This window comes from Eurosta solidaginis, chromosome 4 (assembly GCF_040869045.1).
Source record: "Eurosta solidaginis isolate ZX-2024a chromosome 4, ASM4086904v1, whole genome shotgun sequence".
In the NCBI taxonomy this organism is placed as follows: Eukaryota; Metazoa; Arthropoda; class Insecta; order Diptera; family Tephritidae; genus Eurosta; species Eurosta solidaginis.
Window position 1 is genome coordinate 168089014 of NC_090322.1, and position 16073 is coordinate 168105086.

A 16073-nucleotide genomic window follows, 5' to 3' on the forward strand; every position below is an offset into this window, starting at 1 on the left:
AACCAACAAAATTGTTTCTTCTTTAGTTTACCAATATATTTCGGTTACACACGGTAACCGTCTTCAGAAACATAAAATTAAAATACAATTTACATAAAAAAATTAAACTAACATGAACATTTCTCTACATACATTATTTTACACGTCTTCGCTGTTTAACGTGGAGTTAGTCACTGTCCGCATATTGTTTATCAAGTGTTTGTTGTAGCTTGCGCAGTTATCAATGTCCGTTTTGTAATTCATTCGTATGTTAGTCGGTGTGTTTAAAATATGAAGTACTTCTAAAGTCAATCTCTTATTATATTGTTTCTCTTCCTGAAGTATTGTTGTTTGGTTAAAGTTCGGAGAGTGGTTTTTCGTCGTACAGTGTGTCATAAGTGCTGTTTTATGGTGAGTTGTTTCGTGGCAATGTTTAAACTTTAAAGTCTGATTTATGTTGGGCTAGTCGAGTTTTTAATTTGGCTTTGGTTGTGCCCACATATATATTATTGCATGATTCCATGTCATTCCCATTACATGGTATTTTATATATCACATTGCTTCTATCCGCCTGAGGTACTTTAGATTTTGTTCTGTTGAATACATTTTTAATGTGTTAATTGGCTTGTGCGCTATTCTAACTTTTTCTTTATTATAACAAATCGAGTTTGCTAAGCGCTCTGATAAATTTGGTACATAAGATAATGATTTGAAAATTTCAGGTTTTTGTGATTCCCGTTGACTAGCTTGTGATGTACATCTTTTAATTAGGGTATTTGTAATAATTTCAGGAAAATCTTGACTTTTCAATAATACTTTGGCTTCCTCTTTGATCTCTTCGTGGTAAGCGTCATCTGGTATATTTAGCATACGTCGTATACAGCCTATTGCTGTATGCATTATCATCGTCTTTGGGTGTTTCGAATGAAATTTAATGATTCGTCCTGTAGATGTGGGTTTCTTATACCACTTCAACTTCAATTGGTTGCCTCGTCGAATAATAATTGAGTCAAGATATGGCAATTTTCCGTCGTCTTCGAGTTCCGTTGTGAACTTTATATGTTTGTTATAGGAATTTAATGCGTCAAGTGTGTTTTGTACCTCATCTTCATTTATTATGGCGAATAGGTCGTCGACATACTTTGTGACTAATCTTGGTACTCTTGTTAACTTTTTCATTGTATTCTCCAACAACTTCTCCATCATGATATCTGCAATCACTGGTGAGGTGGGTTATCCCATTGGCAACCCTTTCAGCTGGGTGTAAATTTTATCATTAAATTTGAAATATCGATTTTCTTCGATGCAAAATTTTAACATTTCTATAAACATTTTCTTTGGTAGTTTCGTATGCTTTTCTATTATCGTCCATTTTCTTATTATGATGTCAAGTGCTAGTTGGGTTGGTATACTGCGAAACAGGGAAATTACGTCAAATGATATTACTCTTTCATCGTCATAGATATACGAGTTGTTTATTTTTTGTTTGAAGTCTAGTGTATTTTTTATGTTATAACTCGAGTTTGCCGTGACGTTTTTTAAAATATCCGCTATATATTTGCACAGGTTGTGTGCTGGAGATTCGACGGCGGAACATATCGGCCTGAGTGGGGTTCCTTGCTTATGTGTTTTTGGAAGTCCATAAATCCATGGAGGTAGTGCCGTGGTTGTGGTGAGTTTATTTTTCCCGACTTTTGTGATTACATCCATTTTATACATTTTATCTACTATGTTATTATTTTTGCTTTGAAGCCTGGCTGTTGGGTCCTGTCTCTGAATTCTGTACATTGTCAAGTCTTTTAATATATCATTCATTTTGTTTTCATAGTCATTTACATTCATTGCCACTGTTTGGTTTCCCTCGTCCGATGATAACACACGAATATTTTTATTTTTCACTTATATAAACTTACTTATATTACTATACTTATATTAAATCTTACAGTTTATATCACAGTCCTAATTGTTCTAATAAAAGCGTGTTAGATTGTGATAGCAAGAAAAGGAGGTCCTAAATGTTCTTAATTATACCACCATCAAAATTTAACACGCTTTTTATTAGAACAATTAGGACTGTGATATAAACTGTAAGATTTAATAATTTAGGTGTGAAGTTTTAATGTTAAAAATATATAATTATGTACAATATGGAATTTTTTGTCGCAGACGAAGAAGCCTAATTACCGTTAAAGGTTACAATGAACTTATAAAGTGTTATATTTTTTTACAGTCAATTTATTTTTATACTCAGCTGAGCAGAGCTCACAAAGTATATTAACTTTGTTCACATAACGGTAATCCGTAACGGCATAAACTAATCGAGATAGATATAGACTTCTATATATCAAAATGATCAGGGCGAAAAAAGAAATTAATTTAGCCATATCCGTCCGTCGGTCCGTCCGTCCGTAAACACGATAACTTAAGTAAATTTTGAGGTATATTGATGAAATTTGGTATGTAGGGATCTGGGCGCTCATCTCAGATCGCTATTTAAAATGAACGAAATTGGACATAACCACGCCCACTTTTTCGATATCGAAAATTTCGAAAAACAGAAAAAATGGGATAATTCATTGCCAAAGACGGATAAAGCAATGAAACTTGGTAGGTGGGTTGACCTTTTGACGTAAAATAGAAAATTAGTAAAATTTTGGACAATGGGCGTGGCACAGCCCACTTTTAAAAGAAGGTAATTAAAAGTTTTTCAGCTGTAATTTGGCAGCCGTTCAAGATATCGTGATGAAATTTGGCAGTAACGTTACTACTCTTACTATAAGTATATGCGCTAAATAAAAATTAGCAAAATCAGATGAAGACAACGCCCAATTTAAAAAAAAAATATTTTAAAGTCAAATTTTAACATAAAATTGAATATCTTTACTGTATATAAGTAAATTATGTCAACATTCAATTCCAGTAATGATATGGTGCAACAAAATACAAAAATAAAAGAAAATTTCAAAATGGGCGTGACTCCGCCCTTTTTCATTTAGTTTGTCTAGAATACTTTTAATGCCATAAGTCGAACAACAATTTACCAATTCATCTGAAATTTGGTAGAGGTATAGTTTCTATGATATTAACTGATTCCTGTGAAAATGGGCGAAATCGGTTGAAGCCACGCCCAGTTTTTATACACAGTCAACCGTCAGTCCTTCCGCTCGGCCGTTAACGCTATATTTTGAGCAAAAAGCGATATATCTTTACTAAACTTAGTCCACATACTTATCTGAACTTACTTTATCTTGGCGTAAAAAATTACCGAAATCCGACTATAACCACGCCCACTTTTTCGATATCGAAAATTACGAAAAATGAAAAAAATGCCTAAGTCTATACCAAATACGAATAAATGGATGAAACATTGTAATTTGATTCGTTTATTGACGCAAAATATAACTTTAGAAAAACCTTTGTAAAATGGGTGTGATACCTACCATATTAAGTAGAAGAAAATGAAAAAGTTCTGCAGGGCGAAATAAAAAATCCTTAAAATCTTGACAGGTATTACATATATAAATAAATTAGCGGTATCCAACAGATGATGTTCTGGGTCACCCTGGTCCACATTTTGGTCGATATCTGGAAAACGCCTTCACATATACAACTACCACCACTCCCTTTTAAAACCCTCATTAATACCTTTAATTTGATACCCATATCGTACAAACATATCCTAGAGTCACCCCTGGTCCACTACATTTTTGTATCTTTTCATTCGACTGAAAGAATACATATCGAAAATAACATCAGCTGTTAACATTTCAATACGTGGATGTGTGAAACAAATAAATTGGCTTAAGGGCCACTTAAGAAAAAATAGTTGACTTTATGACAATTTCGGAAAAGCAATATGGTCGGAATCTCAATATGGTTGGCATTGTAATCATTTGAAGTTTAACGTTATGACCATTTGATAAGCTTATAACTTCATTTGACTTTGTGGCCAATTTAAGTAATCACAAGGTCGATTGGCGTTATGGCCGTTGACCTTTTGTCACCACTCCGTTCGTATAACGTCTACAGTCCCGTACTTTTATTGATAAAATTTGCTTGGTTAATCTAATTTCATAAGACCTGCTTTATAAGACTTGCACTTGACACTTTACAACCTTTCGCTTGCCTCCTCTACCATTCCGTTTGGCAAATCTACCGATTATGCTTCAAGCATTGCTCCAGCTCATGCGCCTTTTCTTTACCATTATGCCTGTATGACAGGGTGTCGAATAAAGATGTAAGTCTTTCCCCCTTCCAATCCTCTCTAGTGCCTTTTAGCACTGTCACATACTTTTAGATGTTGCGCTACGCGAGGTTATCGCCTAAATGGTAATCAACTTCAGCTGCCCATCATTGCTAATATTACTTTTAGTCAGTGTAACACGTCAATATTTTGTCATACTCAAACATACCCGGGCCAACGCAGGTTATACTAACTTCTCGTGTATAAATTGCGTAAAGTAAGAGATAGACTTTCTTAGATTACTGTCCTCTGCAAAACTATTTCCAGCTACTAAATAATTTCACTCTTTAAATTTGGATACTTCCAGGCGGTGCTAGTTATTTGACAAACATATGTTTAAAATGTGAATGCCCTGTAGTCGCCATATAAATAAAAGAAAAACATTAATCAAACCTTCACTACCTTTTTTGTTTGTTAATTTATTACATTTTTTATTCTCCTAAATATATTTGTATACAACAAATTAATAGAATCTAACTTATGCAAAACTGGTAATTTAGGGAGATCTAGCACATTCAATCCCGAAAAATTCCAACAGCTCGGTATTTCGTAATTTGTTTGGAGAACAGTACAAATTTAAGCATAACTCAGCAGTAGGTTAGGTTAGGTAGTAGCGGCCCTTGTAGTGGAAGCTCACTTGGACAGCATGAAGGTCCGTTGTGATATCACATAAAATAACAGTGACGTAGATAGCTTCTTAGATAATCGTTTCAACCTTGGATAAATCCTCCGGAGATACAAGTGAGTCGCGACCGAAATACTTTCGCCTAGTTCTGGCAAAAGCGGCCAGTCAAGCACAAAATGACTCGATGATTCCACCAGCCGAAGTAGGATGGGGTTTCTAGTATATTTAGTCGTACCGCATTGATTCCCATTGGACAGTGCCCTGTCAAAACCCCATTGACCATTGATAGATGAGACTTAGTGAACCCAATCAATTCGGCAGACCACCTGCCATCCAATTCCTGCCAGAAGGATCTTGGTACCCTGCAAGATGTGGTGTCCGCCAAACGCTAGCTGAGTTTACTCTTTATGCAGGAGCAGACAACAAGTGTCCAGCGGAATCTCGAAATCCCTACATCCATCTTCATCCGGTTTAATTGTACCGATGTGTGCTAAGACATACGGTTGAAAGTATCCCGGGATATCACTATGGGCCGGAGCCAAGATAATCTTAATTATAAAATAGTTTGATGTAATCAAAAGAGAGGTCAAGCACTCCCAGACCACCCTCGATCCTACTTAAGTTGAACTCAACGCCTTGATAGCCGCTTGACTATCAGAGTAGATATTAAATTCCCTAAATTTAGTAGCACTGGATTCATCTACCGCATCTTTAATCGCAGAAATTTCCGCTTTGAAGAGGGACTTAACTTCGGGCTTACATTTAGCTCTTGGCAATCAATCGGCAAAAGCTAATTTTGTTCAAAATGAGAAAATTATTAATGCTTCCCTTAAAGCTTCAAAAAAACCTGGTTTTTCGATAATAAAGGTTTCGTACCACTAATCTAGAATTGGCTGATATGTACTCCAAAATTTAAAATGACTACGGAAGAATAATAAAGAAACACTCCAGATAACAGAATGAGATAAATTGTGTGTATCATGAAAGCTTACAAGCTTGTCTACATTTGATAATTTTCATAGATTATTAGCACCTGTTGATACCAAAAACGTAAAGAAAGAAACATAAGCAACGAACTTTACAAATTCGAATGACCAAAGTAGTTCACTGCCTACGCTTGGACAAGTTCTTTTCTCCATCGATGGATACTTTAATAGGTTTTAATTTACATAAAAAAGTCATATTAAAGAAAGTTCTTAAGTATTAAAGATGGTAAGATGAACCTGTTAAAGAAAATAAAAAAGGAAATCGCTTTTACCAGAGAAAGAGTATAAAATAGTTCACTTCGAACTCTTTTACTTTAGTTCTTAATCTAAGCTTTTCAAGTGAACGTACGCATGCGCAACAAATGAGAATGGTATGTATGAAATAATAGCACGCAATTTGTTTGTACGTAAAAATAAATAAAAAATTTTCTAAAATTGTTTACAGCTTTTAAAATTTTTCATTTTCTACGCTTTGATTGCGTTAGGTGTTGCCGATGTTACAGAGTTGAAGCGCGCATATTTGCCGCCGCCCGTTGTTGTAAATCAAGCAAAAGTGAATAGTAATAAGCATACAGAGCCGCAACCACAGCAGCAACAACAAAAAGTGCAGCATGTTGAAGTGTTACGTGACGAGGTCGCTGACGGCAATGCTCATGCAATAACGGATGTGCCGCAATCTCTAGCGGTTGAAATTGTGCCAAAAGCAACGACTAAGCAGAGTCTAGCAAGTGTATCAGCTGGCGATCCGTACTATCAGCCTAGTTTTGGTGGTATTGGTGTTGGCGGTTTTCCTGTAGCTGGTAGACCACCATTTCCAGGACAAGGTTTTCCTATACCTAATGTGTACGGTCCTGTTTACGCAGGACAATTCGCTGGACAAGGTTTTCCGGGACAAGGGTTTCCGTTTCAAGGTTTACCTGGACAAGGGTACCCTGGGCAAAGTTATCCTGGGCAAGGTTTCACCGGACAAGGTTTCCCTGGACAAGTCTACCCCGTACAAGTCTTCCCCGGACAAGCTTTCCCTGGACAAAGTTTACCCATACAAAGCTTCCCTGGTCAGGCACTACCTGGTCAATTCTTTCCTGGACAAGGTTTCCCTGGCCCATTCTTTCCTGGGCAAGGTTTTCCCGGTCAAGGCTTTCCTCCACCAATAGGAGGCTTTCCAGGTGTACCTTTTTCGGCCACGCAGCAATCTGGCGAGAAAACTCAATCTTCCGATGACGAAACTAATGAGCAACTAACACGTATAGCTAGTGATACTGTTTATGGCACAAACTGCGCTTATGTCTACCAAAAACCTAAATAAATTGTTATGCTTCTGGCAGGATTGTTAAGTACTACGCTTATTTATAATATTTGAACTACGGTAAGTATCCCTGAGGCTACCACTGTTTAATCAGGACGGTCAAGATAAAAAACATCATCACAAGATAAAGATGGACGAGTGAAAAAATTATAAAAATGAGACATAGTATGCAAAGTTTACATTGTTTGGTTCTTTTTTATCCACATGCAGAAAAACTATATCTTCCAAATCCATTGCCCATAATTGTACCTGCAAGAAGGGAGCATATCGATCCCGCGCCATAAATTTTACTAAAACAGGCTCTCGACTTGTCTTTCTCCTATCTGTTCATCCACAAAATGTGGAAACAGACAAGAGTAGAGAAGAAGAATTAAACAATGGCCTCTACAAGGTGATGTCATACTCCCCTGCAAAAATCGCGAGTACTCCATGCATGCATGCATGCGGTATACAAACTCGCTTCTTCACAAGAAGGAGTTAACATAGTTTTCTTTGACTATGAGTCTTCTGCATCATAAATGAACATACATGCCGTAGCATCCAGGAAATGCATCGTATTGCATTATGGATTGAAGTTGGGACCGAGCAACGCACTACTCCCTTCTTCTTCCGGAAGATTTGTATATTTGATTTTGATAACGGGGCTCTCCAGACGTGAATCGACAAAGAAATTTACGAAAATGGTGTGAATATGGTGAGGGCCTTCCCATATATTTTTCTTTGTAAGCCTCTGCGTTCTCAGAAGCTGAATCCCATTATAATGGTGACGGAGGTATGTGCATATTTGCCTGGGAGGCGGAGCTTTATTAATTGTGGTCTATTTGGATACTTTGGTTTGTTATTACGCTCCTTTATGTTGGACATTTTCCTATCACAATGTAAATGATTACCAGACGTCGTAAGGAGATAGTGTTCTGGCAGGCCTGTTGCCTTCCCCAGAGTACATTTGAACAGCCCAACTCCGTTGAAAAGATAGACACTTCCCAAAGGGTTTGGGGAGTGCTATTGATGTTAATCGTGCTTTGACGGTTACAGATCCGGTACGTTCCGGCAACACGCACCATTAAGGTGCTAGGCCGACCATCTTTGGACCTTCTAGACCATCCCTCTTTCCACCCCTAGCTGCATGAGGTGTGTGGAAGAGACATGAAAGTGAACTGTTTATTTAAGAGCAAAGACGGAATACGACACACGGAATACGACTTGCCTCTTCCCGCTTAATTCTTGTCGAATTAAATGTTTCAATCTATCAGAGTGGGCCACCTTTTTGGATTGGCGGAAGAGTTTGTTCATCTCTGTCTTGGAGTAATATGCTCCGAAAACTGTCCTGTGGTGGAGCTTTTCTTTATTTAGCTCGCAATTGGCCTCTCTCGACGAACGAAAATCACGATCTACAACTTTCTCGTATTCTGTTGTTTGGCTCGTAATCATGATCGGTGTTGAGGAAGAATGGAATGACCCTTGAAGTGTCAGAGAGAAAATTTCTCCACAAAATGTATGCTCCTCTCCGCGTTGCAATCGGCATATAGCGAAGGAGGTATAGTAATGAGCTGTGTAACCTTTCCTAAGATATGAACTTTGTGAATAAAAGCCCAAGTTCATGCTATGCGAAAGGATCAAGCCTTCCGGCTCATAAAGTTAACCTTTTACACGCGGATTTTGATATAGCTTATATCTTTGCTGAGTCGATAGAGGCAAGTGGAAGAAGCATTCATCTCTTTGGGTGCTCCAAATTAGCGCCAGTGGTTGCGAAAAAGGGATAACTGGCGTTATTTTTTCACAACGGCCAAAACAACAGCAATGATAATGATATCATCTTCCAACTTTCTCTTCTTAACTAATACTTGACTTTTACGTCCCCATTTCTTTTCACTTTTTTTCTTATTACTCTAATTCTGCAACTTCTTTATTTGGTGCTGACATCATAATTACTTTCGCGATCATCATGAACAGGATCATTACCATAACCACAACTTTCCTACTTCTTCTCATCCTTTCCTTGTACCTGTCGCTTTTTATACTCAGTTGAGCAGAGCTCACAGAGTATATTAACTTTGATTAGATAACGGTTGGTTGTACAGGTATAAAGGAATCAAGATAGATATAGACTTCCATGTATCAAAATCATCAGCATCGAAAAAAAATTTGATTGAGCCATGTCCGTCCGTCCGTCTGACCGTTAACACGATAACTTGACTACATTTTGAGGTATCTTGATGAAATTTGGTACGTAGGTTCATGGGCACTCATCTCAGATCGCTATTTAAAATAAACGATATCGGACTATAACCACGCCTACTTTTTCGATATCAAAAATTTCGAAAAACGGAAAATGTGCGATAATTCATTACCAAAGACGGATAAAGCGATGAAAATTGGTAGGTAAGTTGAACTTATGACGCAAAATAGAAAATTACACAAATTTTCGACAATGGGCGTGGCGCCTCCCACTTTTAAAAGTAGGTAATTTAAAAGTTTTGCAACCTGTAATTTGGCAGTCGTTGAAGATATCATAATGAAATTTGGCAGGAACGTTACTCTTATTACTATATGTACGCTTAATAAAAATTAGCAAAATTGGAGAAGGACCACGCCCACTTTAAAAAAAAAACTTTTTTAAAGTCAAATTTTAACAAAAAATTTAATATCTTTATAGTATATAAGTAAATTATGTCAACATTCAACTCCAGTAATGATATGGTGCTACAAAATACAAAAATAAAAGAAAATTTCAAAATGGGTGTCGCTCCGCCCTTTTTCATTTAATTTGTCTAGAATACTTTTAGTGCCATAAGTCAAACAAAAATTTCCCAATCCTTTTGAAATTTGGAAGGGGCATAGATTCTAGGATGATAACTGTTCTCTGTGAAAAAGGGCGAAATCGGTTGAAGCCACGCCCAGTGTTTATACACAGTCGACCGTCTGTCCTTCCGCATGGCCGTTAACACGATAGCTTGAACAAAAATCTATATATCTTTACTAAACTTAGTTCACGTACTTATTTGAACTCACTTTGTATTGGTATAAAATATGGCCGAAATCCAGCTATGACCAAGCCCACTTTTTCGATATCGAAAATTACGAAAAATTAAAAAAATTCCATATTTCTATACCAAATACGAAAAAAGGGATGAAACATGGTAATTGGATTGGTTTATTGACGCAAAATATAACTTTAGAAAATAACTTTGTAAAATTTGTGTCATACCTACGATATTAAGAAGAAGAGAATGAAAAAGTTCTGCAAGGTGAAATCAAAAGCCCATGGAATCTTGGCAGGAATACTGTTCGTGGTGTTACATATATAAATAAATTAGCGGTACCCGACAGATGATGTTCTGGGTCAACCTGGTCCACATTTTGGTCAATATCTCGAAAACGCCTTCACATATACAACTACCACCACGCCCTTTTAAAATACTCATTAACACCTTTCATTTGATACCCATATCGTACAAACAAATTCAAGAGTCACGCTGGTCCACCTTTATGGCGATATCTCGAAAAGGCGTCTACCTATAGAACTAAGGCCCATTCCCTTTTAAAATACTCATTAACACATTTCATTTGATACCCATATCGTACAAACAAATTCTAGAGTCACCCCTGGTCCACCTTTATGGCGATATCTCGAAAAGGCGTCGACCTATAGAACTAAGTCCACGCCCTTTTAAAATACTCATTAACACCTTTCATTTGATACCCATATCGTACAAACAAATTCTAGAGTCAGCCCTGGCCCACCTTTATCGCGATATCCCTAAATGGGGTCCACCTATAGAACTATGGCCCACTCCCTCTTAAAATACTATTTAATACCTTCCATTTGATACCTTCCATTTGATCGAGAGAGATATAGACTTCCATATATCAAAATAATCAGGATCGAAAAAAAATTTGATTGAGCCATGTCCGTCCGTTAACACGATAACTTGAGTAAATTTTGAGGTATCTTGATGAAATTTGGTATGTAGGTTCCTGAGCACTCATATCAGATCGCTATTTAAAATGAACGATATCGGACTATAACCACGCCCACTTTTTCGATTTCGAAAATTTCGAAAAACCGAAAAAGTGCGATAATTCATTACCAAATACAGATAAAGCGACGAAACTTGGTAGATGAGTTGAATTTATCACGCAGAATAGAAAATTAGTAAAATTTTGGACAATGGGCGTGGCACCGCCCACTTTTAAAAGAAGGTAATTTACAAATTTTGCAAGCTGTAATTTTTCAGTCGTTGACAATTTCATGATGAAATTTGGCAAGGACGTTACTCCTATTACTATATGTACGCCTAATAAAACTTAGCAAAATCGGACAAGGACCACGCCCACTTTTAAAAAAAATTTTTTTAAAGTAAAATTTTAACAAAAAATTTAGTATCTTTACAGTATATAAGTAAATTATGTCAACATTCAACTCCAGTAATGATATGTTGCAACAAAATACAAAAATAAAAGAAAATTTCAAAATGGGCGTGGCTCCGCCCTTTTTCATTTAATTTGTCTAGGATACTTTTAACGCCATAAGTCGAACAAAAATTAACCAATCCTTTTGAAATTTGGTAGGGGCATAGATTTTATGATGCTAACTGTTTTCTATGAAAACGGGCGAAATTGGTTGATGCCACGCCCAGTTTTTATACACAGTCGTTCGTCTGTCCTTCCGCATGGCCGTTAACACGATAACTTGAGCAAAAATCGACATATCTTTAATGAACTTAGTTCACGTACTTTCTTGAACTCACTTTATCTTGGTATGAAAAATGAACGAAATCCGACAATGACCACGCCCACTTTTTCGATATCGAAAATTACGAAAAATAAAAAAAATGCCATAATTCTATACCAAATACGAAAAAAGGGATGAAACATGGTGAGCAATTGGATTGGTTTATTGACGCGAAATATAACTTTAGAAAAAACTTTATAAAATGGTTGTGACACCTACCATATTAAGTAGAAGAAAATGAAAAAGTTCTGCATGGCGAAATAAAAATTCCTTAAAATCTTGACAGGTATTACATATATAAATAAGTTAGCGGTATCCAACAGATGATGTTCTGGGTCACCCTGGTCCACATTTTGGTCGATATCTGGAAAACGCCTTCACATATACAACTACCACCACTCCCTTTTAAAACTCTCATTAATACCTTTAATTTGATACCCATATCGTACAAACACATTCTAGAGTCACCCCTGGTCCACCTTTATGGCGATATCTCGAAAAGGCGTCCACCTATATAACTAAGCCCCACGCCCTTTTAAAATACTCATTAACACCTTTCATTTGATACCCATATCGTACAAACATATTCTAAAGTCACCCCTGGTCCACCTTTATGGCGATATCTCGAAAAGACGAACACCTATAGAACGAAGGCCCACTCCCTTTTAAAAATACTCATTAACACCTTTCATTTGATACCCATATCGTACAAACAAAGTCTAGAGTCACCCCTGGTCCACCTTTATTGCGATACCTCGAAAAGGCGTCCACCTATAGAACTAAGGCCCCTTCCTTTTAAAATGCTCATTAACACCTTTCATTTGATACCCATATTGCACAAACGAATTCTAGAGTCACCCCTGGTCCACCTTTATGGCGATATCTCGAAAAGACGAACACCTATAGAACGAAGGCCCACTCCCTTTTAAAAATACTCATTAACACCTTTCATTTGATACCCATATCGTACAAACAAAGTCTAGAGTCACCCCTGGTCCACCTTTATTGCGATAAATCGAAAAGGCGTCCACCTATAGAACTAAGGCCCCTTCCTTTTAAAATGCTCATTAACACCTTTCGTTTGATACCCATATTGCACAAACGAATTCTAGAGTCACCCCTGGTCCACCTTTATGGTGGTATCTCGAAACGGCGTCCACCTATGGAACTAAGGATTACTCCCTTTTAAAATACTCATTAACACCTTTCTTTTGATACCCATATTGTACAAACAAATTCTAGGGTCACCCCTGCTCCACCTTTATGGCGATATCTCGAAACGGCGTCCACCTATGGAACTAAGGATTACTCCCTTTTAAAATACTCATTAACACCTTTATTTTGATACCCATATTGTACAAACAAATTCTAGGGTCACCCCTGGTCTACCTTTATGGCGATATCTCGAAAATGCGACCACCTATACAACAACCACCACTCCCTTTTAAAAACCTAATTAATACCTTTAATTTGATACCCATATCATACAAACACATTCTAGAGTCACCCCTGGTCCACCTTTATGGCGATATTTCGAAACGGCGTCCACCTATAGAACTAAGGCCCACTCCCTTTTAAAATACTCATTAACACCTTTCGTTTGATGCCCATATTGTACAAACAAATTCTAGGGTCACCCCTGGTCCACCATTATGGCGATGTCTCGAAACGGCGTCCACCTATGGAACTAAGGATTACTCCCTTTTAAAATACTCATTAACACCTTTCTTTTGATACCCATATTGTACACACAAATTCTAGGGTCACCCCTGGCCCACCTTTATGCCGATATCTCGAAACCGCGTCCACCTATGGAACTAAGGATTACTCGCTTTTAAAATACTCATTAACACCTTTCATTTGATACCCATATCGTACAAACGCATTCTAGAGTCACCCCTGGTCCACCTTTATGGCGATATCTCGAAAAGGCGACCACCTATACAACAACCACCACTCCCTTTTAAAACCCTCATTAATACCTTTAATTTGATACCCATATCGTACAAACGCATTCTAGAGTCACCGCTGGTCCACCTTTATGGCGATATTTCGAAACGACGTCCACCTATAGAACTAAGGCCCACTCCCTTTTAAAATACTCATTAACACCTTTCGTTTGATGCCCATATTGTACAAACAAATTCTAGGGTCACCCCTGGTCCACCATTATGGCGATGTCTCGAAACGGCGTCCACCTATGGAACTAAGGATTACTCCCTTTTAAAATACTCATTAACACCTTTCTTTTGATACCCATATTGTACAAACAAATTCTAGGGTCACCCCTGATCCACCTTTATGGCGATATCTCGAAACGGCGTCCACCTATGGAACTAAGGATTACTCCCTTTTAAAATACTCATTAACACCTTTATTTTGATACCCATATTGTACAGACAAACTCTAGGGTCACCCCTAGTCCACCTTTGTGGCGATATCTCGAAACGGCGTCCACCTATGGAACTAAGGATTACTCCCTTTTAAAATACCCATATTGGAACTAAGGATTACTCGCTTTTAAAATACTCATTAACACCTTTCATTTGATACCCATATCGTACAAACGCATTCTAGAGTCACCCCTGGTCCACCTTTATGGCGATATCTCGAAAAGGCGACCACCTTTTAAAACCCTCATTAATACCTTTAATTTGATACCTATATCGTACAAACACATTCTAGAGTCACCGCTGGTCCACTTTTATGGCGATATTTCGAAACGACGTCCACCTATAGAACTAAGGCCCACTCCCTTTTAAAATACTCATTAACACCTTTCGTTTGATGCCCATATTGTACAAACAAATTCTAGGGTCACCCCTGGTCCACCTTTATGGGGATATCTCGAAACGGCGTCCACCTATGGAACTAAGGATTACTCCCTTTTAAAATACTCATTAACACCTTTCATTTGATACCCATATCGTACAAACAAATTCTAGGGTCACTCCTGGTCCACCTTTATGGCTATATCCCTAAATGGCGTCCACCTATAGAACTATGGCCCACTCCCTCATAAAATACTCTTTAATGACTTTCATTTGATACACATGTCATACAAACACATTCCAGGGTTTCCCTCGGTTCATTTTCCTACATGGTTATTTTCCCTTATGTTGTCACCATAGCTCTCAACTGAGTATGTAATGTTCGGTTACACCCGAACTTAACCTTCTTTACTTGTTTTTTCTCTTCTTTTTCTAGTTAATCGATTTTGTTGTTCAGCTTGGTCTAAGCCCACTCTCTATATTCTTGTTTAATTGCATATCAACTCATTCACTTACGAAGTCACGGCGAAAAAATTTCTGCAAATGGTTGTAACTGTGAGTGTTAAAAAGACTTGACTTTTTCAATTAATTTATAATAAAAACATCTTAAGTGATAGTGGGAGTATTTTATTAACAGACATTTAAATTTTCATTGTGAGATTAAATTATGAATAAATCTTAAACTGCATTACATAAGTGATTATTTATTACATCTGTCTAAATTTTTGTATGAACTGACGTTAACATATTTTTATTACCACAGTAATGAGTAAATTTGAATTGACAAATGACAAGTGACAAATGACATATCGTGTGACCACCACCTTATTATGACCTATATCTAGCGCGCGTTAACTGTTTATCGCTTGACTCTCTGACCTCAAAGTTTAATCCCAACGCACTACAATAAGTGTGTCTACACCACTGCATAGGTACATAGTTATTTACGCTGGCTCTCGTTAGCTTTTGATATTTTATTCGTGTGTTAACCGCATAATTATGACCTCGTTTGACAATTCATCTATGACGCTTAAAATGTTTATGACACTTCACCTAACGCCAATCACTCACTTCACTTTGATCATGTTGACTTCACAACTTAATTTGGGATTTTACATAGTCTTTTGTGCTTTTAATTGTCTCCAATGAAGCGTGAAATTTTTTATTTCGTCGCCAACACGTTTCGGCGTTCAAATAATGACGATTATGCGTGGATTCATTGTTATGGCCATGGTCAGCAATATGTTTAACAGCTGTTTAATCGTTGAAAATAAACAGATTTTAACGACTTTTATCTTTCTATGAAGTATTTATGTGTGTATTATAACAATCGCTTTTTATCAATGTTAAAAGTATGTAAATTCGCAACTGGTTACATACATATTTCTTAGCAAAATTTGGATTTAAGTACAGTAAATAGCTACAGCG

At 37.1% G+C, this 16073-nt stretch overlaps 1 protein-coding gene across 1 annotated transcript; it reads left to right on the top strand.

Annotated features, from left to right (window-relative positions):
* Positions 1-6090: 6090 nt before the first annotated feature.
* On the top strand, positions 6091-7167 carry LOC137248312 (uncharacterized). The gene is made up of 2 exons (XM_067779181.1): positions 6091-6204; positions 6279-7167. The coding sequence occupies exons 1-2, from the start codon at positions 6196-6198 to the stop codon at positions 7137-7139; spliced, it is 870 nt and encodes a 289-aa protein (XP_067635282.1). The 5' UTR covers positions 6091-6195; the 3' UTR covers positions 7140-7167.
* The last annotated feature ends 8906 nt before the right edge of the window (positions 7168-16073 follow it).